Source organism: Euprymna scolopes, chromosome 46, assembly GCF_053919585.1.
Source record: "Euprymna scolopes isolate OS-2025 chromosome 46, ASM5391958v1, whole genome shotgun sequence".
In the NCBI taxonomy this organism is placed as follows: domain Eukaryota; kingdom Metazoa; phylum Mollusca; class Cephalopoda; order Sepiida; family Sepiolidae; genus Euprymna; species Euprymna scolopes.
The window spans coordinates 200430072-200448962 of NC_136527.1; the positions used below are offsets into that span (position 1 = coordinate 200430072).

Below are 18891 nucleotides of genomic sequence, written 5' to 3' on the forward strand. Positions count from 1 at the left end.
AGAATATGTACGCCGGGTGAGGAAAATATGTAAAACCCAGCTCACCAATAAAAATAAAAAAACAAAATTACTACCATAAACCAGCTTGCTATGCCAGTAATAACATACAGCTTTGGTATCATTGACTGGCCACAAAAATACATCAACCGGCTAGATGTAAAGCCACGGAAGCTACTAACGCTTCATAAAATAATATACAGAAATCAGTGCCTACCAAGGCTGTATTTGCCCAGGGGAGAATGAGGTCTGGGACTCTCAGAGATTAATCATCAACATAGGGCAACTATTGTGAGCACCGGTCAGTATCTGAGAAGCTCCAAGAATGACACCCTCTCAATAGTATATGAACATCAAGAGACAAGAGCCAGCAGAAAACATCAGTCACCCAGCTGGCCAAGCATTTTGGTCAGAGTTGTCTCTCAGATGAGGACGAAACACCAAACATGTGTGCCACAGAAATAGCAAGAAAGAGCTGGCAGAAATATACCGAGACCTTTCAACAGATGAACCTTAAAGAATGGGAACAACATCAGCGTGCAAAGTATTTTCTAGGGGAACTCTCTCAAGAATACATAGATAAAGAAGGTTCTTTGGACTGGATCAAAAGAGGATCCCTCCACCACGATCAGGAAAATGTCATAATGGCTGTCCAAGACCAGGGATTGATGACCAATGCATTCAAGAAGATGGCAGGAATCAGTAATGACAATAAATGCAGTTTCTGCTATACACAATTGGAAAGTGTTGCCCATCTGATATCAAGTTGCAAAGTTCTTCTAGTGGACGGCTACTTTACAGCGAGACATGATGGAGTATGCAAGTACCTCCACTGGACCATCTGTAAAAAATTAAACATCCAGTGTAGCAGCAAGTCCTGGGAACATCAACCTGAAAGAACAGTTGGAAATGACTTATATACCATACATTACGACCATGTAATCCCTACAGCCACCTACCTTGAAAATGCTGCTGTGAAACCTGACATAGTTATGTGGAATAAGTCAGAGAGAGTTGCAACCTTGATTAAAGTGAGTGTTCCTAATGATGGCGGTCTTAACAGAGCTGAAAGAGAGAAACATACCAAATACCAATGTCTCATGTATGATATGAAAAGAAACTGGAACCTAAAGGGGATATCGATCATACCAGTTATCATAGGTGCCACAGGACTTATAAAGAAGAACCTGAAGTCCTACCTAACTAATATTCCTGGTTAACCAAGTGCAAAAGAGATTCAGACAATTGCACTTAAGGGAACAGCGAGGATAGTAAAAAGAGCTCTCGGTTGATTTCAATAAAAAAGCGGGGCAATGTTGGCAGCTGGTTTGGCTGCCCCATACCCAGCATTACAATCTTCAAAGGAAGAAAAATAAAATAAAAAGTGAACAGCCACATATTTGATAAGTGTTTGGATCTTCTTTTACTCTGAAAGCAAGCTTTTTCATACATAAGATAACTCACATTTGGGTACTCTGAAAGCTGGCAAGAAGATATCTACTGAAAATATACAGTACGATGAAAATAGTGAAATCAGAACTGGATGAGCAGGAAACAAACAAATACCTCGGCATTGATGAAAATGAGTCCATCCAGCATTCAAAGATGAGAGAGAAACTAAGCCAAGAATATTTACACCGGGTAAGAAAAATCGGCAAAACTGAAATCACAAACAAGAACAAAGTTACGACAATTAACCAACTTGCCATGCCAGTGCTAACATATAGTTTTGGCATTGTTGACTGGCCTCAGAAAGACATAAATTGGCTTGACACAAAGACAAGGAAAATGTTAACCTTGTACCGAGTTATTTATCGAAATCAGTGCATGATTCGTTTGTACCTACCCAGGCAAGAGGGACGTATGGGAATCTCGGAAGTCAATCATCAACACAGAGCCACAATCGTCAGCATAGGTCAGTACATAATAAGTTCCTGTAACCCCAAGCTGATGAAAATTAAAAACCATTATGAGAACCGAGCAAGTAGTACAACATCTATAACACAACTTGTTACTCATTTTGGAGAAGATTGCCTTACAAATGATACTGAGAACCCGAACAAGCTTGCCACTGACATAGCCCAGAAAAGTCGGAAAAAATACACTAGCCAGTTCCATAGTGTTAAAACAGAAGAATGGACCAACCATAAACGGGCAAAATACCTACCAACTTAAATATCCCAAAAATATATTGATAGAGACGGTTCCCTGGACTGGCTCAAAAGAGGATCCCTCCATTACGACCAAGAGAGGTTGATATTCGCTGCACAAGACCAGGGCCTCATGACAAACGCCTTCAAAAAGATGTGTGGTCTAAGCAACAATAATAAATGCAGGTTCTGTAGCACTGAGGTTGAGAGTGTGGGCCACCTGATTTCTGGTTGCAAAGTCCTACTTGGAGACGGTTATTATACAGATCGCCATAACGGAGTTTGCAAATACCTTCACTGGAAGATATGTAAGAAACTCAACATTCAGTGTAGTAAAAAATCCTGGGAACATATACCCGAACGAACAGTTGAGAATGACAACTACACTATTCACTATGACTAAATAACCCCTACTGATACATATCTAGAAAACGCAGCTGTTTAACCAGATATAGTGATTTGGGACAGAGCAAACAAAAAAGCGACCGTAATAGAGGTCAGTGTACCCAATGATACAGGGTTTAACAGAGCTGAGAGGGAAAAGATAAAGTATCAAGGACATGTATGATATGAAACGAAATTGGAAATTAAAAGACGTTTCAATTATACCAGTCATCATAGGAGCAACTGGGCTTATGAAAAAGAACTTTAAAAAGTACATAGCAAGCATACCCGGTGAACCAAGTGCAAGTGAAATACAAACGACTCCACTGAAAGGGACGGCTAGAATCCTGAAAAGATCTCTTGGTTGGACTCACTAAAATAGGGGTAAATGTCAGACATCTGGTTGGATGTCCCATCCCCTAGAAGAAAAAGTGTATGAAAAAATAAGTAAAAAAACATAATATAAAAATATTCAAGTTTTTAAAACACAAAATCATGCGACACACATTTGAAAACTGATAAAAAACCATATTCATGTGAATATTCTTTTTTTTTAAATCAAGTTTAAAGAAACATGTTCGAATTCACACATTGTATGTATGTATGTATTTTAACTATGTATTTCATAAAGAATGCAAGTGTTAACCCAGGTAGTAGTGATTGGCTAACACTTGATTATTTTCCCCATGACTTTTAACGAACCAATGCATTTTAACTCATTGTATTATTTTCCCCATAACTTTTAACGAACCAATGCCTTTTAACTCATTGTATTATTTTCCCCATGACTTTTAACGAACCAATGCCTTTTAACTCATTGTATTATTTTCCCCATAACTTTTAACGAACCAATGCCTTTTAACTCATTGTATTATTTTCCCCATGACTTTTAACGAACCAATGCCTTTTAACTCATTGTATTATTTTCCCCATAACTTTTAACGAACCAATGCATTTTAACTCATTGTATTATTTTCCCCATAACTTTTAACGAACCAATGCCTTTTAACTCATTGTATTATTTTCCCCATAACTTTTAACGAACCAATGCCTTTTAACTCATTGTATTATTTTCCCCATAACTTTTAACGAACCAATGCATTTTAACTCATTGTATTATTTTCCCCATAACTTTTAACGAACCAATGCCTTTTAACTCATTGTATTATTTTCCCCATAACTTTTAACGAACCAATGCCTTTTAACTCATTGTATTATTTTCCCCATAACTTTTAACGAACCAATGCCTTTTAACTCATTGTATTATTTTCCCCATGACTTTTAACGAACCAATGCCTTTTAACTCATTGTATTATTTTCCCCATGACTTTTAACGAACCAATGCATTTTAACTCATTGTATTATTTTCCCCATGACTTTTAACGAACCAATGCATTTTAACTCATTGTATTATTTTCCCCATGACTTTTAACGAACCAATGCATTTTAACTCATTGTATTATTTTCCTCATAACTTTTAACGAACCAATGCCTTGTAACTCATTGTATTATTTTCCCCATAACTTTTAACGAACCAATGCATTTTAACTCATTGTATTATTTTCCCCATAACTTTTAACGAACCAATGCATTTCCAATAAGTGTTTTCTTTTATTCCCACGAAAATCCCGATTTTCCCCTGTATCGAATGTCAGTCTTGCTTAAAGAAATTTTAACAATAAATACGTTGTTTTGCACTCCAAATTTTAAACCTGTTCCTTCAAAAATGTGTACATGGATTTATAGAAATCAATTTGCTATTTTAAAAATGTTCCTTTCTATTTACAATTTGTTTGGAAAATAAAAAGCCATTTTGTTTATAAATATATGCGAAATTTAATAAACATTAATTTTACAGACCTTTTTCTTTCTTTCAAATTAAATTACAATTTAACTTTTTTGTACTTATACAAAATACGGACCGTGCGGAAATACTAACGTCCTTATGTTTAACATTGTGAGCGGGAACAAAAAAAACCTCCTATTCTGTCATTTCATCTTAAATTTAATCAACAACAGACACCATAAGAATTGATTTTAACCTTAACATCTAAAGCAAAAGAATATAGTCTATAAAATATTCTAGTTTCATCTAAAAATGGTTCGATTCTGACTAAGTGTTTCTAATTATAATTAAAATAAAACAATCGTAAAAGTTTATAAGAATATAAAGGTATTTAGCAGAGAAGAAAACAAAGTTAAAAAAAGTAACAATAACAAATATAAGAAAAGACAAGACAGTTACTCTACTACATTGATTGGTTGGTTGTTTTTGTTTTACGGCATATCAACCCTTTTCGGGTTATTTAATGCCGCATCCAGTGATTTTGAAGAAATATTTTTTAATAGAATATATGTTTTCAAGTCGGTTTCTATTTAACCCATATTTGGGACCCCAACAGGTACTAGCACTCCGGGTCAGAGTGGACCGGGAAGCAATGCCAATTAAAGGGTTGCTCCACACTCCCCAAAGCCATCAAGCTTGGCCTCACCACTGGATATAGTTTAGGGTCATGCCCAGAACACGTTAAAATACAAAACTTATTCCTCTATGTAGTAACATAGAGGAATAAGTTTTGTATTTTAACGTATTTTCATGTTTTATTTGGTTTGAAAAACGTAAAGAAGAAAATCACATGTCCGGCAAGTATACATTTCTATCTGTTTTGTTTTCATGATTTTAATGATTAGCAATTGAAGGTTTGAATGTCGGCCATTTTGTCGTTCTAACTTACCAATTTCTTATGTTTTGAATTGGACGTTTTAAAATATGTTCAACAACACAAAACTTATGCAGATAGGTAAAAGAATAATTTATCTTGTATTTGGTCATATTTAATTGTCATACCAACTATCTATTTTTTATATGATTAAAATTAAAGAAAGTTTATTCAAATTAAAGAAAAAATTCACAAACATGCTGTATGAGTATAGTGTTTAAGAATATTGATTATTCAAATGGCAAGCAATAAGAAATATATTTTTTAAAAAAATAATTTTATTTATATTAAAAACATTTAAGAATATCCTATGTGGGATAGGTCATCCTTATTCCAAAAATAATTGTATTGATGTTTATATCAAAATATCTAAAAATAGATAATGTGAGATACAGCAATATTATTAAAATTTATATAAAAATATTAATATGCTATATGCGGAAGGGAAATAATATGAGGTGTTAAAAGCAGTAAATTATAAATTAATTTCACTTGAAATATATTGTTTTTAAAAATCAGATTTTATTATTTAAATACGAAGGTTTTTATTATTCAATAAAAACATTTAAAATATAATTTCATTATTTACACTAAAAGTAAAAATCCCCTTCCCCCCCAAAAAAAAATGACAACCCTAACAAAACATACGGTAAAAATTGGATTTAACTTGAAAATCCTGAGGAAAATAATGCAGTCCGTATTCTGCATATACTGTTTTCAGTATATGCAGAATACGGACTGCATTATTAGTAGTATTTTTACAAAAATTATTGGCGGTGTCGTATGAAAAATACAGCATTACTATAAAGTGTAAAAATAAGTCTACTTTTTGGGGTTTGTTTTACTGTACACATAGATTCGAAAAAAGTCATCTTATGTTAACATAAAATAACGTTACTTTTTTTTCAATTTAAAAATTCTTTTCTTGGTGTTTTTCTTAAATTATATAACAGTAAAATAATTAAATCCATCTTTTCATGAACAGCATTTTCAGGATTAAAAAAAAAAATGGGTTTGTTTTACTATACACACAGATTCGAAATAGTTGTCACAAAACAAATAAATGTTATCAAAGGCAAGGTAAGTTACTTTTCTACCTAACTGGATATGTGTTTAGTGTTTTTGTTTAATGTAACAATAAATAAAACATACGGTAAAAATTGGTTTTAACTTGAAAATCCTGAGGAAAATAATGCAGTCCGTACTCTGCATATACTGAAAAAGTATTTTTACAAAAATTATTGGCGGTGTCGTATGAAAAATACGGCATTACTATGAAGTGTAAAAAAAAAAAAAAAAAAAAAACTGGGTTTGTTTTACTGTACACATAGATTCGAAAAAGTCGTCAAAAAACAAATATATAACAAATAAATGTTATCAAAGGCAAAATAAGTTACTTTTCCACCTAACTGTATATGGTTTTAGTGTTTATATTCAATGTAACATGTTTATTCAGCTCGAAAAACATAGTGTTTATCGATGTATTCGAAAATTCAAAATGGCGGTCGACTCTCTCTCGGATACTCTAAGTTTGGGAAAACGAGTTATAAATAAAAAAACAGTCAAAATACTGTAAAAAAAACAGCCGAATATATGGTGGTCTACGTGACGGTAACATATATTGAGCGAGTTTCTAACAGTATTTTGTCTGTTTTTTTGTTTATAACTCCGCGTTAAAGAGAGTCGGCTGCCATTTTTAATTTTCCAATACATCGGTAAAAAAAAGTAACTTTTCTTGCCTTTGATAACATTTATTTGTTATGTTTGTTTTGTGACAACTTTTTCGAATCTGTTTACAGTAATACAAACGCAAAAAATTTAATCCGGAAAAAACGCTGTTTATGAAAAGATAGACTGAATAATTTTACCCTTGTATAATTAAAAAAAAAAACTAAGAAACAATTTGTTAAATTGAAAAAGTAACGTTATTATTTTATAAAGTTAACATAAGATGACGGGGGCTTTATTTAACTATGTTATACTTTCACCTAACAATACATACTATAAATTTGAATGCAACCTGTAACATCTCAGAAATACCATGGTTCGGGAACTCTAGAGGTCCCGAAGGAAAAGTTTAAGTTTTCTTTATTTTTCATCTAAAAATCGAAACCTTGAATTTTCAGTAAAAACAATGGTATCTACTTTGTTATGTCGCAGTAATAACCATATCCAAAAATTACGAAAAACGATGAGGTAGAAAATTACTGCTTAACTAGGTGATCCTATGGCATTGTGGCAATTCCACAGGGGTCCCATTCATATGTAATGTTGGCATTCTGTAGATGTTCAGTGTAAATGGAGACGCTCTGATATTATTGTAGCTCTTTTGTTAAAACTGCAAAAGTATTTATCTAAGCCAACTGAGACGAATTATAGAGTTAATGGTCTATCGATTTTTATATAATGTAAACGTGCGATTTCAAAAATAATATATATATATATATATATATATATATATATATATATATATATATATATATATATCCACGTGATTTTGGTGCATTAACTTGAAACGAAATAAAAATTTATATGTATAACTTTAGTTCATTCAGCTCAAACGAAAACTTATGAAGAATTCCTGGTAAAATAATTTATTACAAGAAATGGAAGTCCATAACAATTAAACGACAGTCACTCGGATGTAATCTTGACACACAAATTAAATAGCACACTATCCCATTAATATATAAATGAATGCAGATTTCGAAGTGAAAATTAAAGCCGGAAAAATGTCTTAAGATTTCGTTCGTTTTCTTCATTAAATCTCAATGTTCGTTAATTATAATCGAAACATGATTTCATTAATACTTTATTTTGTAACATATTTTTTTCACAATTGTTGATATGTGCATTACTGTGATATGTTCATTACTGTGATATGTTCATTACTGTGATATGTTCATTACTGTGATATGTTCATTACTGTGATATGTGCATTACTGTGATATGTTCATTACTGTGATATGTTCATTACTGTGGCCTGGTAATAAAGTGAACATACCATTGGTTATATATAAAACAAATTATTTTTTGAATTTAGACCTTATGAAAAAGACGTCCTGGATATGACCTTAAACTATATCCGATGATGAGGACCCAGCTTGCGGGCTTTGGGGAGTGGCATTGCTCCCAGGTCCACTCTGACCCGGAGTGGTAGTACCTGTTAAGGTCCCAACTATGGGTTAAATAGAAACCGACTTGAAAAAGAATACATATTCTATTAAAAAATTGTTCTTCAAAATCACTAGATTCAGCATTAAATAATCTGAAAAGGGTTATATGCCGTAAAACAAAAACAACCAACATATTTTATTTTTTAACATGTAAAATATTGTTTATAAAAACCCAGATTTTATAAGTTTACAATTTCGAGAAATATATTCTTTGATTTTGAAAAAAAAATTAATTAAAAATATGTTTAAATGAAAGTTTCTCTAATAATTGTTTTCCATAATCCATAGTAGATGTGGAGGGGGCACAAGGGTTAAAAATATCATAGCATTAATTTGTCACATTCGGCAGCCATTTTTAATAAAACATTTCAATTTACCGTTTATGTTTCTGGTATAAAAATGGTTCTTACGATTTAGCTTGTATTAAAAAAGAAACATTGGTTCGTGTGTAGATTAGTGATCTTTTAAATTAACGTATTTCAGATGTAAACAGAATGACGTACTTACTTGGCATGTCAAAATAATTATAAATTCCAAAAATATACGAAAATGTAATCGAGTAAAGTAGTTTCAAGTAAAATAGAATTTATCGAATTATTGCGTTTTATTGTATGTTTTAACGTGGAAGAGTTATGAGACCAATTCAGTATGAAAAACTGGTTTATCTTGACTTTCATTGACTGAAATTAAGGGTCCGTCCTTTTTACAAAGAACGTTATTGTGGATGTTTTTTGCTGTTTTTTAATACATCTAGCACATCTATTGGATCATTATGTGTAAATTTAAGAACTTATGCTAATTTCGACATGACTTATAAGTATATAATGTTTTCACCGTAAATGCGTTGATTTTAAACGATCACCAATTTTCACAAACTGGTATTTATTTTATTTTATTTTTTGTTGTAATTATTTGTAGGTTTCCGACTACATTTTAATTGTATTTGAAAGATTAAGGACTAAACTTAATTTCCCAAAGGAAAAAAAATATTTGTACACGTGGAAAAAAAAAAGTTATAAAAAAGTTTTCCCGGGGAGCTAATTAATTCAGCTAAATTTTTAAGTTAAATAAATTCATTGTAAAAATCCTTTAAAAGATAATTATTAGTTTTCTGGGTCTATACTTATTTTTTTTCATAGTTTTTGGAATTTATTTTAATTTCGACATGATCCGTAGATACGTAGTGTTTTCATTGAAATGCGTTGATTAAAAAATCTTGCCAATTTACACAAGCTCCAAAGAATCTGATATACATGGTCATAACGAAACAAAAATATCTTTTAAAACATATAAATTGATAAAGTAGTTATATTTTTATAGATAACACTATTTTAGGCGATTAATGGGAATTCGCAGGCATTACACCGTACATCTAATAAGTACGAATTATTGTTGAGTTATCTTTCATTTGCTGATTTTTTTTCTTTAATGGGCCACATGAGATCATTTCTCCGAAACAGATAAAAAGTTATTTTCTTACTTACAAATAAAACTACTTGAACAACATACGTGATTTTTGGAACATGATATATCCTTTCAAATGAAACAAATAATAGTTGAACTTCAGTTTTTATTTAAAAAGAAATTGGTTCGAAAAAAATGCGAAATTTGTAAACACGTTTTTTTTTTAAATTTTTTACTTTGTTTTAAAAAAGTAATACTTGATTTTGTTTTCTTCAAGCTTTGCATTTGCAAAGATTCTGTGAGCCTGTTAAAGATGACAGTGTTTAGGGGAAATTAGTCCAATTGAAAGTTTATTCTGACCGGCTTTTTTGGAAATGAAATTTTTTTCCCCCGATGTTTTAAAATGTTAAATGAGGTGTTCTTTTATTTATAGGTGCAGGCAAAAATGAGCGGGCAAAAATGGGGGATCTAGTTTTGAAAGCTAATTTATAATTTTTTGTAGGTTTCCGACTACCTTTTGATTGTATTTGAAAGAATACGGATTAAACTTTATTTCCAAAAGGAAATAAATATTTGTACACGTGAAAAAAAAAGTTGTTTTCACGGCGAGCTAACCAATTCAGCTAAATTTTGAAGTAAAATAAATTCATTGCAAAAATACTTAAAAGATAAATATTAGTTTCGGGATCTATTTTGGAGTAAAGTCCTAAAATATTGAATTAAATAATGATAAAAAACACCTTTTTGTAAAAACCTAAATTAATTAGCCCCAAACCCAAGTGATTCTGTTGTTTGCAAAACGCAACAAACTAAAATTTTGTAAACACGACTATACGAAAGCCGAAAATTTCAAGCAGTCGAAGAACTGTGAAAATGATGCCATGTAATTACAAGGGAGGAAGGAGTGTGATAGTTTTCTTTTTTTCCCCCAGACATGCACTATGCAGCCATACATTCCTATTCTGAACGTTTGTATAAATTCTTCCATTTTTTAATTTAATTATTTTTCTATGTTCCTGTTTTAAATTATTTTCTTAATTATTCAATATTTAAAAAAATGTTACGCCGAAAATTTCACATTCTTGCGAGCAAGGAAATTATTAAAATCTTGCTTATAAAAATTATACGAAATCTGTAATTTAAAAAAGTAGAAGTATTTTTTGCAATTATAAGTTTTTTTTTCGTGTGTGTGTGTGTGTGTGTGTGTGAAAATATTAAATAAATAATGCTTAATTCAATGGTAATATCGGTAGTTCGAGAAATTCATTTTTCTTCGAGTTGTATCGAATTCATTAATACGAACTTTAGTGGATTTTTCGTAATGTTCCTCTAAAAATTATTTTATTTTATTGTTACAAATTTAGATGCTTTATTTATATAAAGAAGCAAAAATAAATTCTTGCGTTTTTTTTATTTACTACTGAAAACCATAACTTTGGGAAAGGTATTTTTTGTTTAAATAAAATAATACATTTCCACTAAGATTTAAATAAGAATAATTAGTTATATTCTGCGATCATTATTTGAGAAATACTGAAAATTTCATTAAAATTGGTTAATTTCCTGATTTTTGGTATTTTTTTTTGTTTTATTTTTAATAAAGGGAGGTGTCAAAATGTTTAAACATTTTGAGCATCGGCATTCATATTTCCCGTACCTATGTATTTACATTACAAACTTTATTATGCATATGGACAGAACATATTTTCTAATATTACAACAGTAGAAAAACACCTAATACTTACTTAAAAAAAATATATGCATTCGTGTTTCTGTCTGTTGGTTCACAATTTAATTGATATACAAAAGATCCATTACTTGATTATTTCATTAATTCCTATATATTGGATGATTATTTCATTAATTCCTATATATTGGATGATTATTTCATTAATTCCTATATATTGGATGATTATTTCATTAATTCCTATATATTGGATGATTATTTCATTAATTCCTATATATTGGATGATTATTTCATTAATTCCTATATATTGGATGATTATTTCATTAATTCCTATATATTGGATGATTATCTCATTAATTCCTATATATTGGATGATTATTTCATTAATTCCTATATATTGGATGATTATTTCATTAATTCCTATATATTGGATGATTATTTCATTAATTCCTATATATTGGATGATTATTTCATTAATTCCTATATATTGGATGATTATTTCATTAATTCCTATATATTGGATGATTATTTCAAATTATACGATTAAGAGGTGACCTCATTACATTAATGAAAATCAATTTTATTAAATAGCGGTTATTGTTTATAATATTTTTAATCAATTTTATTAAATAGCGGTATGTTTGTTATTGTTTATACTGAGAGGATTGTTTTCTATTTAAGTTTTTCTTTAAATTTGATTTATATTGATAACTATTCAATTGGATTTTTTTTTTTACCAATATCGTTTTTTTTTTATAAACCGATTTGAGTTATTTCCCCTAGAGAACCAACTTTGTGTGTGTGTGTGTGTGTGTGTGTGTGTGTGTGTGTGTGTGTGTGTGTGTGTGTGTGTGTGTGTGTGTTTCTTTTTCGGCGGATAACAAACTAAAAATAAATCACACAAACTTTCAAGCATAATTTTTTGAATTAATTTAAATTAAATAATTTCCAACGTGATTTCACAATTAACGTTGTGGTTGTTCAGTGGATTTTTATTTTAAAATAAATAAACAATCCAATTCAACTACGATTCTTTATTTAAAACAAAACTATCTTTCATTTACATTTTTTACCAGTTTTTTTCTTCACATTTTTTGACATCGTAACTATTTTTTATCTTCACATTTATTTGACATCGTAACTATTTTTTATCTTCACATTTTTTTGACATCGTAACTATTTTTTATCTTCACATTTTTTTGACATCGTAACTATTTTTTATCTTCACATTTTTTTGACATCGTAACTATTTTTTATCTTCACATTTTTTTGACATCGTAACTATTTTTTATCTTCACATTTTTTTGACATCGTAACTATTATTTTCACATTTTTTTGACATCGTAACTTTTTCTTCACATTTTTTTGACATCGTAACTATTTTTTTCACATTTTTTTGACATCGTAACTATTTTTTTTCACATTTTTTTGACATCGTAACTATTTTTTCTTCACATTTATTTGGCATCATAACTATTTTTTTCTTCACATTTATTTGACATTGTAACTATTTTCTTCACATTTTTTGACATCGTAACTATTTTTTTCTTCACATTTTTTTGACATCGTAACTATTTTTTTCTTCACATTTTTTGACATCGTAACAATTTTTTTCTTCACATTTTTTTGACATCGTAACTAATTTTTCTTTTAATAACACAATAAGTCATAACTCATCATTTTTATAACATAAACACGAGTATTCCGGTATTTCTAAAACTGTTTGTTTTCGTTGCAACACACCGTAAAGAAATCTTTCTAGACTGAGGTAGCATAACAGAAATTTGCTTAAACTGGAACATAGTCATAAAAGGGTGCTCAATATCCTAAGAATAGCTTCTCTTCGTATTCCTTCGGCCGAAATATCTGGTGGAGAGTTTGTCACGTACTTCTTTTCGGGGTCAATTACATTTTCGTGTTTTCATCCGGTTTTTTTTTTTTTTGAAATTTTTGTTGGGGTGTGTCCAAACCGAACATCATGTAAACCCTGGCAACGTTGGCTATCCATGCTAGTACTTCATAAAATCCCAACCGACTTTTCGAGGAATGAGATGTTGGTAAATGTGTAGTTTAGCGGTATAAAATATTGGACAGACAAAAATTATAAAAAGTTTTTATTTTTATATAAAACCTTAATGGACCCTAAGGTTGAAATAAAACCTGAAAAAAATTCATTTTTCTTTTTATTTTTTTTAGATTAAATGTACGATATTCGAAGTCGCAATATTGCTTGTAAATTTGACCTTTCTAAGATTTGACAGATTGGCCTTTTTAAGGCCAAAGTTGGCTTTTTTTAATCTCTTTAATAGAACCATGTTTTTGGCATCATATTTTTTTGTAATTGAAGAGCCTAAAGAAAAGGCCAGATTTGGCCTCAAAAAGGCCACATTTTCAAAGCAATACCGTGGTCTTGAATGTCGTACATTTACTCAAATAAAAAATTATGAATATATAATAAAAATGATTTTTTTTTTGTTTTATTTCAGCTTTTGGATCTAATGTGTTTTATATTAAAAATGTTTTTAGAATTGTTTTTTATTAAATAATGTACACGCTAAACTACACATTTACCTAGATTTTTTTAGACTGTGTAAGTAACATTTTCTCTTTTGGACGTGCAAGATTTAGAGGCTGTCAAAATCTCATTTCCAAACAAAAACTGGTTAGAATAAACGTCCCATTCAACTAATTTCTTCTCATCACTTTCTTCTTTAGAAACGATGCAAGTGTAAAGCTTGAGAAAAACCCTTTTAAATTTAGTATCAATATTTAATAAATATATTACTGTATTAAATATTGTCGGAATCTGTTTTTTATCGACGTATTTTCTTTTAATTCGGAAAGATGCTGTTTATGAAAACCCGTTTTAAATTTAGTATCAATATTTAATAAATATATTACTGTATCAAATATTGTCGGAATCTGTTTTTTATCGACGTATTTTCTTTTAATTCGGAAAGATGCTGTTTATGAAAACATAAAAACATAGATTTAATAAAAAAAATATTAATTTTATTGTTTTATAAAGTAAGAAAAACATAGACTTAATAATGTTACTGTTATATAAATTAAGAAAAACATAGGCTTAATAATGTTACTGTTATATAAATTAAGAAAAACATAGATTTAATAATGTTACTGTTATATAAATTAAGAAAAACATAGGCTTAATAATGTTACTGTTATATAAATTAAGAAAAACATAGATTTAATGTCACTGTTATATAAATTAAGAAAAACATAGATTTAATAATGTCACTGTTATATAAATTAAGAAAAACATAGATTTAATAATGTTACTGTTATATATATTAAGAAAAACATGCTTAATAATGTTACTTTTATATAAATTAAGAAAAACATAGACTTAATAATGTTACTGTTATATAAATTAAGAAAAACATAGACTTAATAATGTTACTGTTATATAAATTAAGAAAAACATAGACTTAATAATGTTACTGTTATATAAATTAAGAAAAACATAGACTTAATAATGTTACTGTTATATAAATTAAGAAAAACATAGACTTAATCAAAATTTTACTGTCATATAAATTAAAACAATACAGATTTAATAATAATTTTACTGTTATATTAATTTAGAAAACACTACAAAATAATTTGTTAAATTTTAAATTGAAGTAATAAATTGAAATAATGAGATTATTATTTAAAAAGCCAAACAGAATAGAACGGGAACTTCCTTTTACTATTTTGTACTTTCACATAACAATAAAATAAATATAACTACTATAAGTTTGAATTAAGCCTACAACTATTATCTAAATAATAAAACCGGGTTCGTAAACTGCAGAACTTCTTAAGGAAAGTTTTGCTAATTATTTAAAATCTGATATATATCAAAAATCTTGATATTGAAAATATTCAAATTTTCAAAAACCATTACAAATCAGATGGAAGGTAAAGAAAATCTTCAATATTCGACAAGGCGTACAAATAATTAGAAAATCGTAATATTGAATTATAAGTAAAACCAATAATGGTATCTACTTTGTTTTCATGTCGAAAACAAAAAATATATTGAAAATTAAGTTCTGCAAAATTGCTTAAGATTTCCAAAGATTTCAGAGAAAATGCCTCCCTTGTTACGATTTGAACTCTTCGGTTTCATTTATTTACTAAATCTCAATTTTCATTAATTGCACTCGAAACATACTTCCAATACTATTTAATTATATACCTTATCATTTTTCGTAATTGTTGAATATGCTCATTACTGTGACATGACCATAAAGTAGATACACTTGGTTTTACTTGAAAGCCTGCATTTTGACCAAATTTGTGTTAATTTAGAATATTCATATCTCAATTATATGAATGTGTTTGTAGAAGACAAAAACGTGCCATACATTTATTGTAATTTAATCTCCTTCTTGGCCCTCGGGACAAGATCAAAGTGTAGTATCTGTTCTTCAGATGCTGCACTTCTATTTCTTGTTCTCTTTCGGTGAAGGAGAAATCCTTCACGACTGAGACAATTTTTATTTTTGTACCTTTTCTCCACGTTAAAAAACGACCCTGGTGTCTAACTCTGTCCCGTGGGGAGGCATAGTAAATAGGTACATTGTATAGTGTTACTAATATTAAAACATTAAACATGAAAACGAAGATAGTTAATGAAGTTTCAATGCATATGCTTATACGAGCTTTGTAAACGTCTAGAATATTTCCAGTTCAAAGTAATTTTCTAGCAGTGTTGAGAAAATCCACCTTTTTAAATACGTCTTGGAAATGTTTCAAATTATTTGGAAATGAATTTGCTAATTATTTTATTTTCGTTTACATATTTTAAGATAGTTGAAACATTAGCTTAAGTTTGTTAAATGAATAAACGTATGTTTACTCATACAAACCTGTGGAAGACTAATAGTATTGCTAAATTGAAAAATATATTAGAAAAAAGCATAAAAATAAGTAAAAAAAATGAAGCACAAAAATAAAACTAACTTTTTTCTACCAAATTAAACATTAAACTGATTTTATGTTCAGATAAATTATAGTTTTGATAGACTTGTTGTAATTTACTTTCATTGTTACATATATATATATATATATATATATATATATATATATATATATTTATATCTTCACACTATGAAAACAAAACGGTGGATATAATTTCAACTATATACTTTAAGCAACATCTGTATCGACATACTCTTTGTCAAGTTGGAAACTATTCAATAATTTTTCATGTATCTTATATGATGTTGAAGTTAAATTGATTTAGACGTTTTGAGTTCAATCAAAAATACACAATACTAATAAAAAACATTGACAACAACAATAGAATATTAATATTTGAATGTAAATACTAAAAATAATGAACTTTATTTTTTTTACAGATGTTCCTGATTGAACGCTATTATTCAATTTTAATGGAGTATCCTCATCTTTAATAATTCAGCAGTTATTACTTTATTTTGTGAGAAAAGTTTTAATACTGGACATTACTATTTAGTGTATTATACTGAACATTAGTATTAAATAAATTTTGTGAGACGTTGGTGAACAGAAAACACATTCCGAGGAGAATCTATGTTTGAAAAAAAAAGGTGTGTAAAATTGAAATCCTAAATAATATCAGATCACAAATAAAGGAAAAGCATGTGATATGTGAAAAGATAATATCTCTTTTATATAACTAAATAATATCTTGGAGAGAAATAACACAAAATAAAGGCTATATGTTTGTCAAATTGCATTTTAGAAAAAAAATCTGATAAAATATACGAAATAGTGAGTAGATGCTAGACATCTGTAGAGTGCACCTATGCTCAGCTTTAAATTGTAAGTAAAAAGAACATGTGTGAAAGCAATCGCTTTGCTAAATTTTTTTCTTGAAAGGATTGTGTAACACATAAATAATCACATTGAAACAAAAAACGATATCTTATTATTGTAAACTATAGCTCATAAATACTCACATGGAAAGCAAACCACGTTCTCGTAAAGTGTGTGGATATACTTTTCTCGAATAACATTTACTGATTCATATGAGAACAGACTGCCAAAAAGCCACATTCTTGTCAATTTTGTGACGTGTGTGGATATTCCTTTTCTCAGAAAGCAGTGTTAGTGGCATATGTGAACGCACACTGTAAAGTGTGTCGACTTTTTGGTTCATGAAATTCAGATTTTAGTGACAGGTGAGCATGCATACTAGAGAAAAATCACATTCTTGTGAGGTGTGTGGATATTCTTTTTTTCGAAAATCACATTTAGTAATACATATAAGAACGCACACTGGTGAAAAGCCATATTCTTGTGAAGTATGTGGATATTCTTGTTCTACAAAATCAAATTTAGTGACACATATGAGCACTCATACTGGGGAAAAGCCATATTCTTGTGAAGTCTGTGGATATTCTTTTTCCCGAAAATTACATTTAGTAACACATATAAGAACGCACACTGGGGAAAAGCCATATTCTTGTGAAGTGTGTGGATATTCTTGTTCTACAAAATCAAATTTAGTAAAACATATGAGAACTCATACTGGCGAAAAGCAATATTCTTGTCGTGTTTGTGGATATTCTGCCTCTCAAAAACAACGTTTAGTGGAACATATAAGAAGTCACACTGGAGAAAAACCATATTCTTGTAAAGTGTGTGGATATTCTTTTTCTCAAAGATCACATTTAGTAAACCATATAAGAACGCACACTGGTGAAAAGCCATATTCTTGTGAAGTATGTGGATATTCTTTTTCCCAGAAACAAAATTTAGTAAGACATATGAGAACGCATACTGGTGAAAAGCCATATTCTTGTGAAGTATGTGGATATGCTTTTTCCCAGAAACAACATTTAGTAAAACATATGAGAACGCACACTGGATGACCTAAAGCTGTATGCCAGTTCTGATGCCGACTTAAATGAACTCTTGCAAGTCGTACATAACTTCTCCAGAGATATTAGCATGAAATTTGGACTGGACAAATGTGCCAAGTGCTCCATCAAATCTGGGAAGACGATCGAAACTGAAAATATACAGCTTGATGAATATACCACCATCAAGGACCTAGAAGGGCAGGAAGGATACAAATACCTTGGCATAGAAGAGAATGATACCATCCAGCATGACAAGATGAGAAACAAAATTGGAAGTGAGTACATACGCCGAGTCAAGAAGATATGCAAAACAGAACTCACAGCCAGAAACAAAATAACTGCCATTAACCAACTAGCCATGCCAGTGGTAACATACAGTTTTGCTATTGTCGACTGGCCACAAAAAGACATAAATAGACTAGACACTAAGACACGTAAAATGCTGACAATGTATAAAGTAATATACAGAAACCAGTGTCTATCTAGAATGTATCTGCCCAGATGGAAAGGAGGTAT

At 29.7% G+C, this 18891-nt stretch overlaps 1 protein-coding gene across 1 annotated transcript; it reads left to right on the top strand.

Moving 5' to 3' along the window:
- The first annotated feature begins 16928 nt into the window (after window positions 1–16928).
- On the top strand, window positions 16929–18384 carry LOC145270327 (uncharacterized). The gene has a single exon (XM_080125974.1). It carries the CDS (start codon window positions 17698–17700, stop codon window positions 18382–18384), a length of 687 nt encoding a protein of 228 aa, XP_079982100.1. The 5' UTR covers window positions 16929–17697.
- Window positions 18385–18891: the final 507 nt, after the last annotated feature.

Coding starts and splice junctions, on each gene's coding strand:
- LOC145270327 (XM_080125974.1), top strand. CDS start 17,698: ATGCATACTAGAGAAAAATCACATTCTTGTGAGGTGTGTGGATATTCT.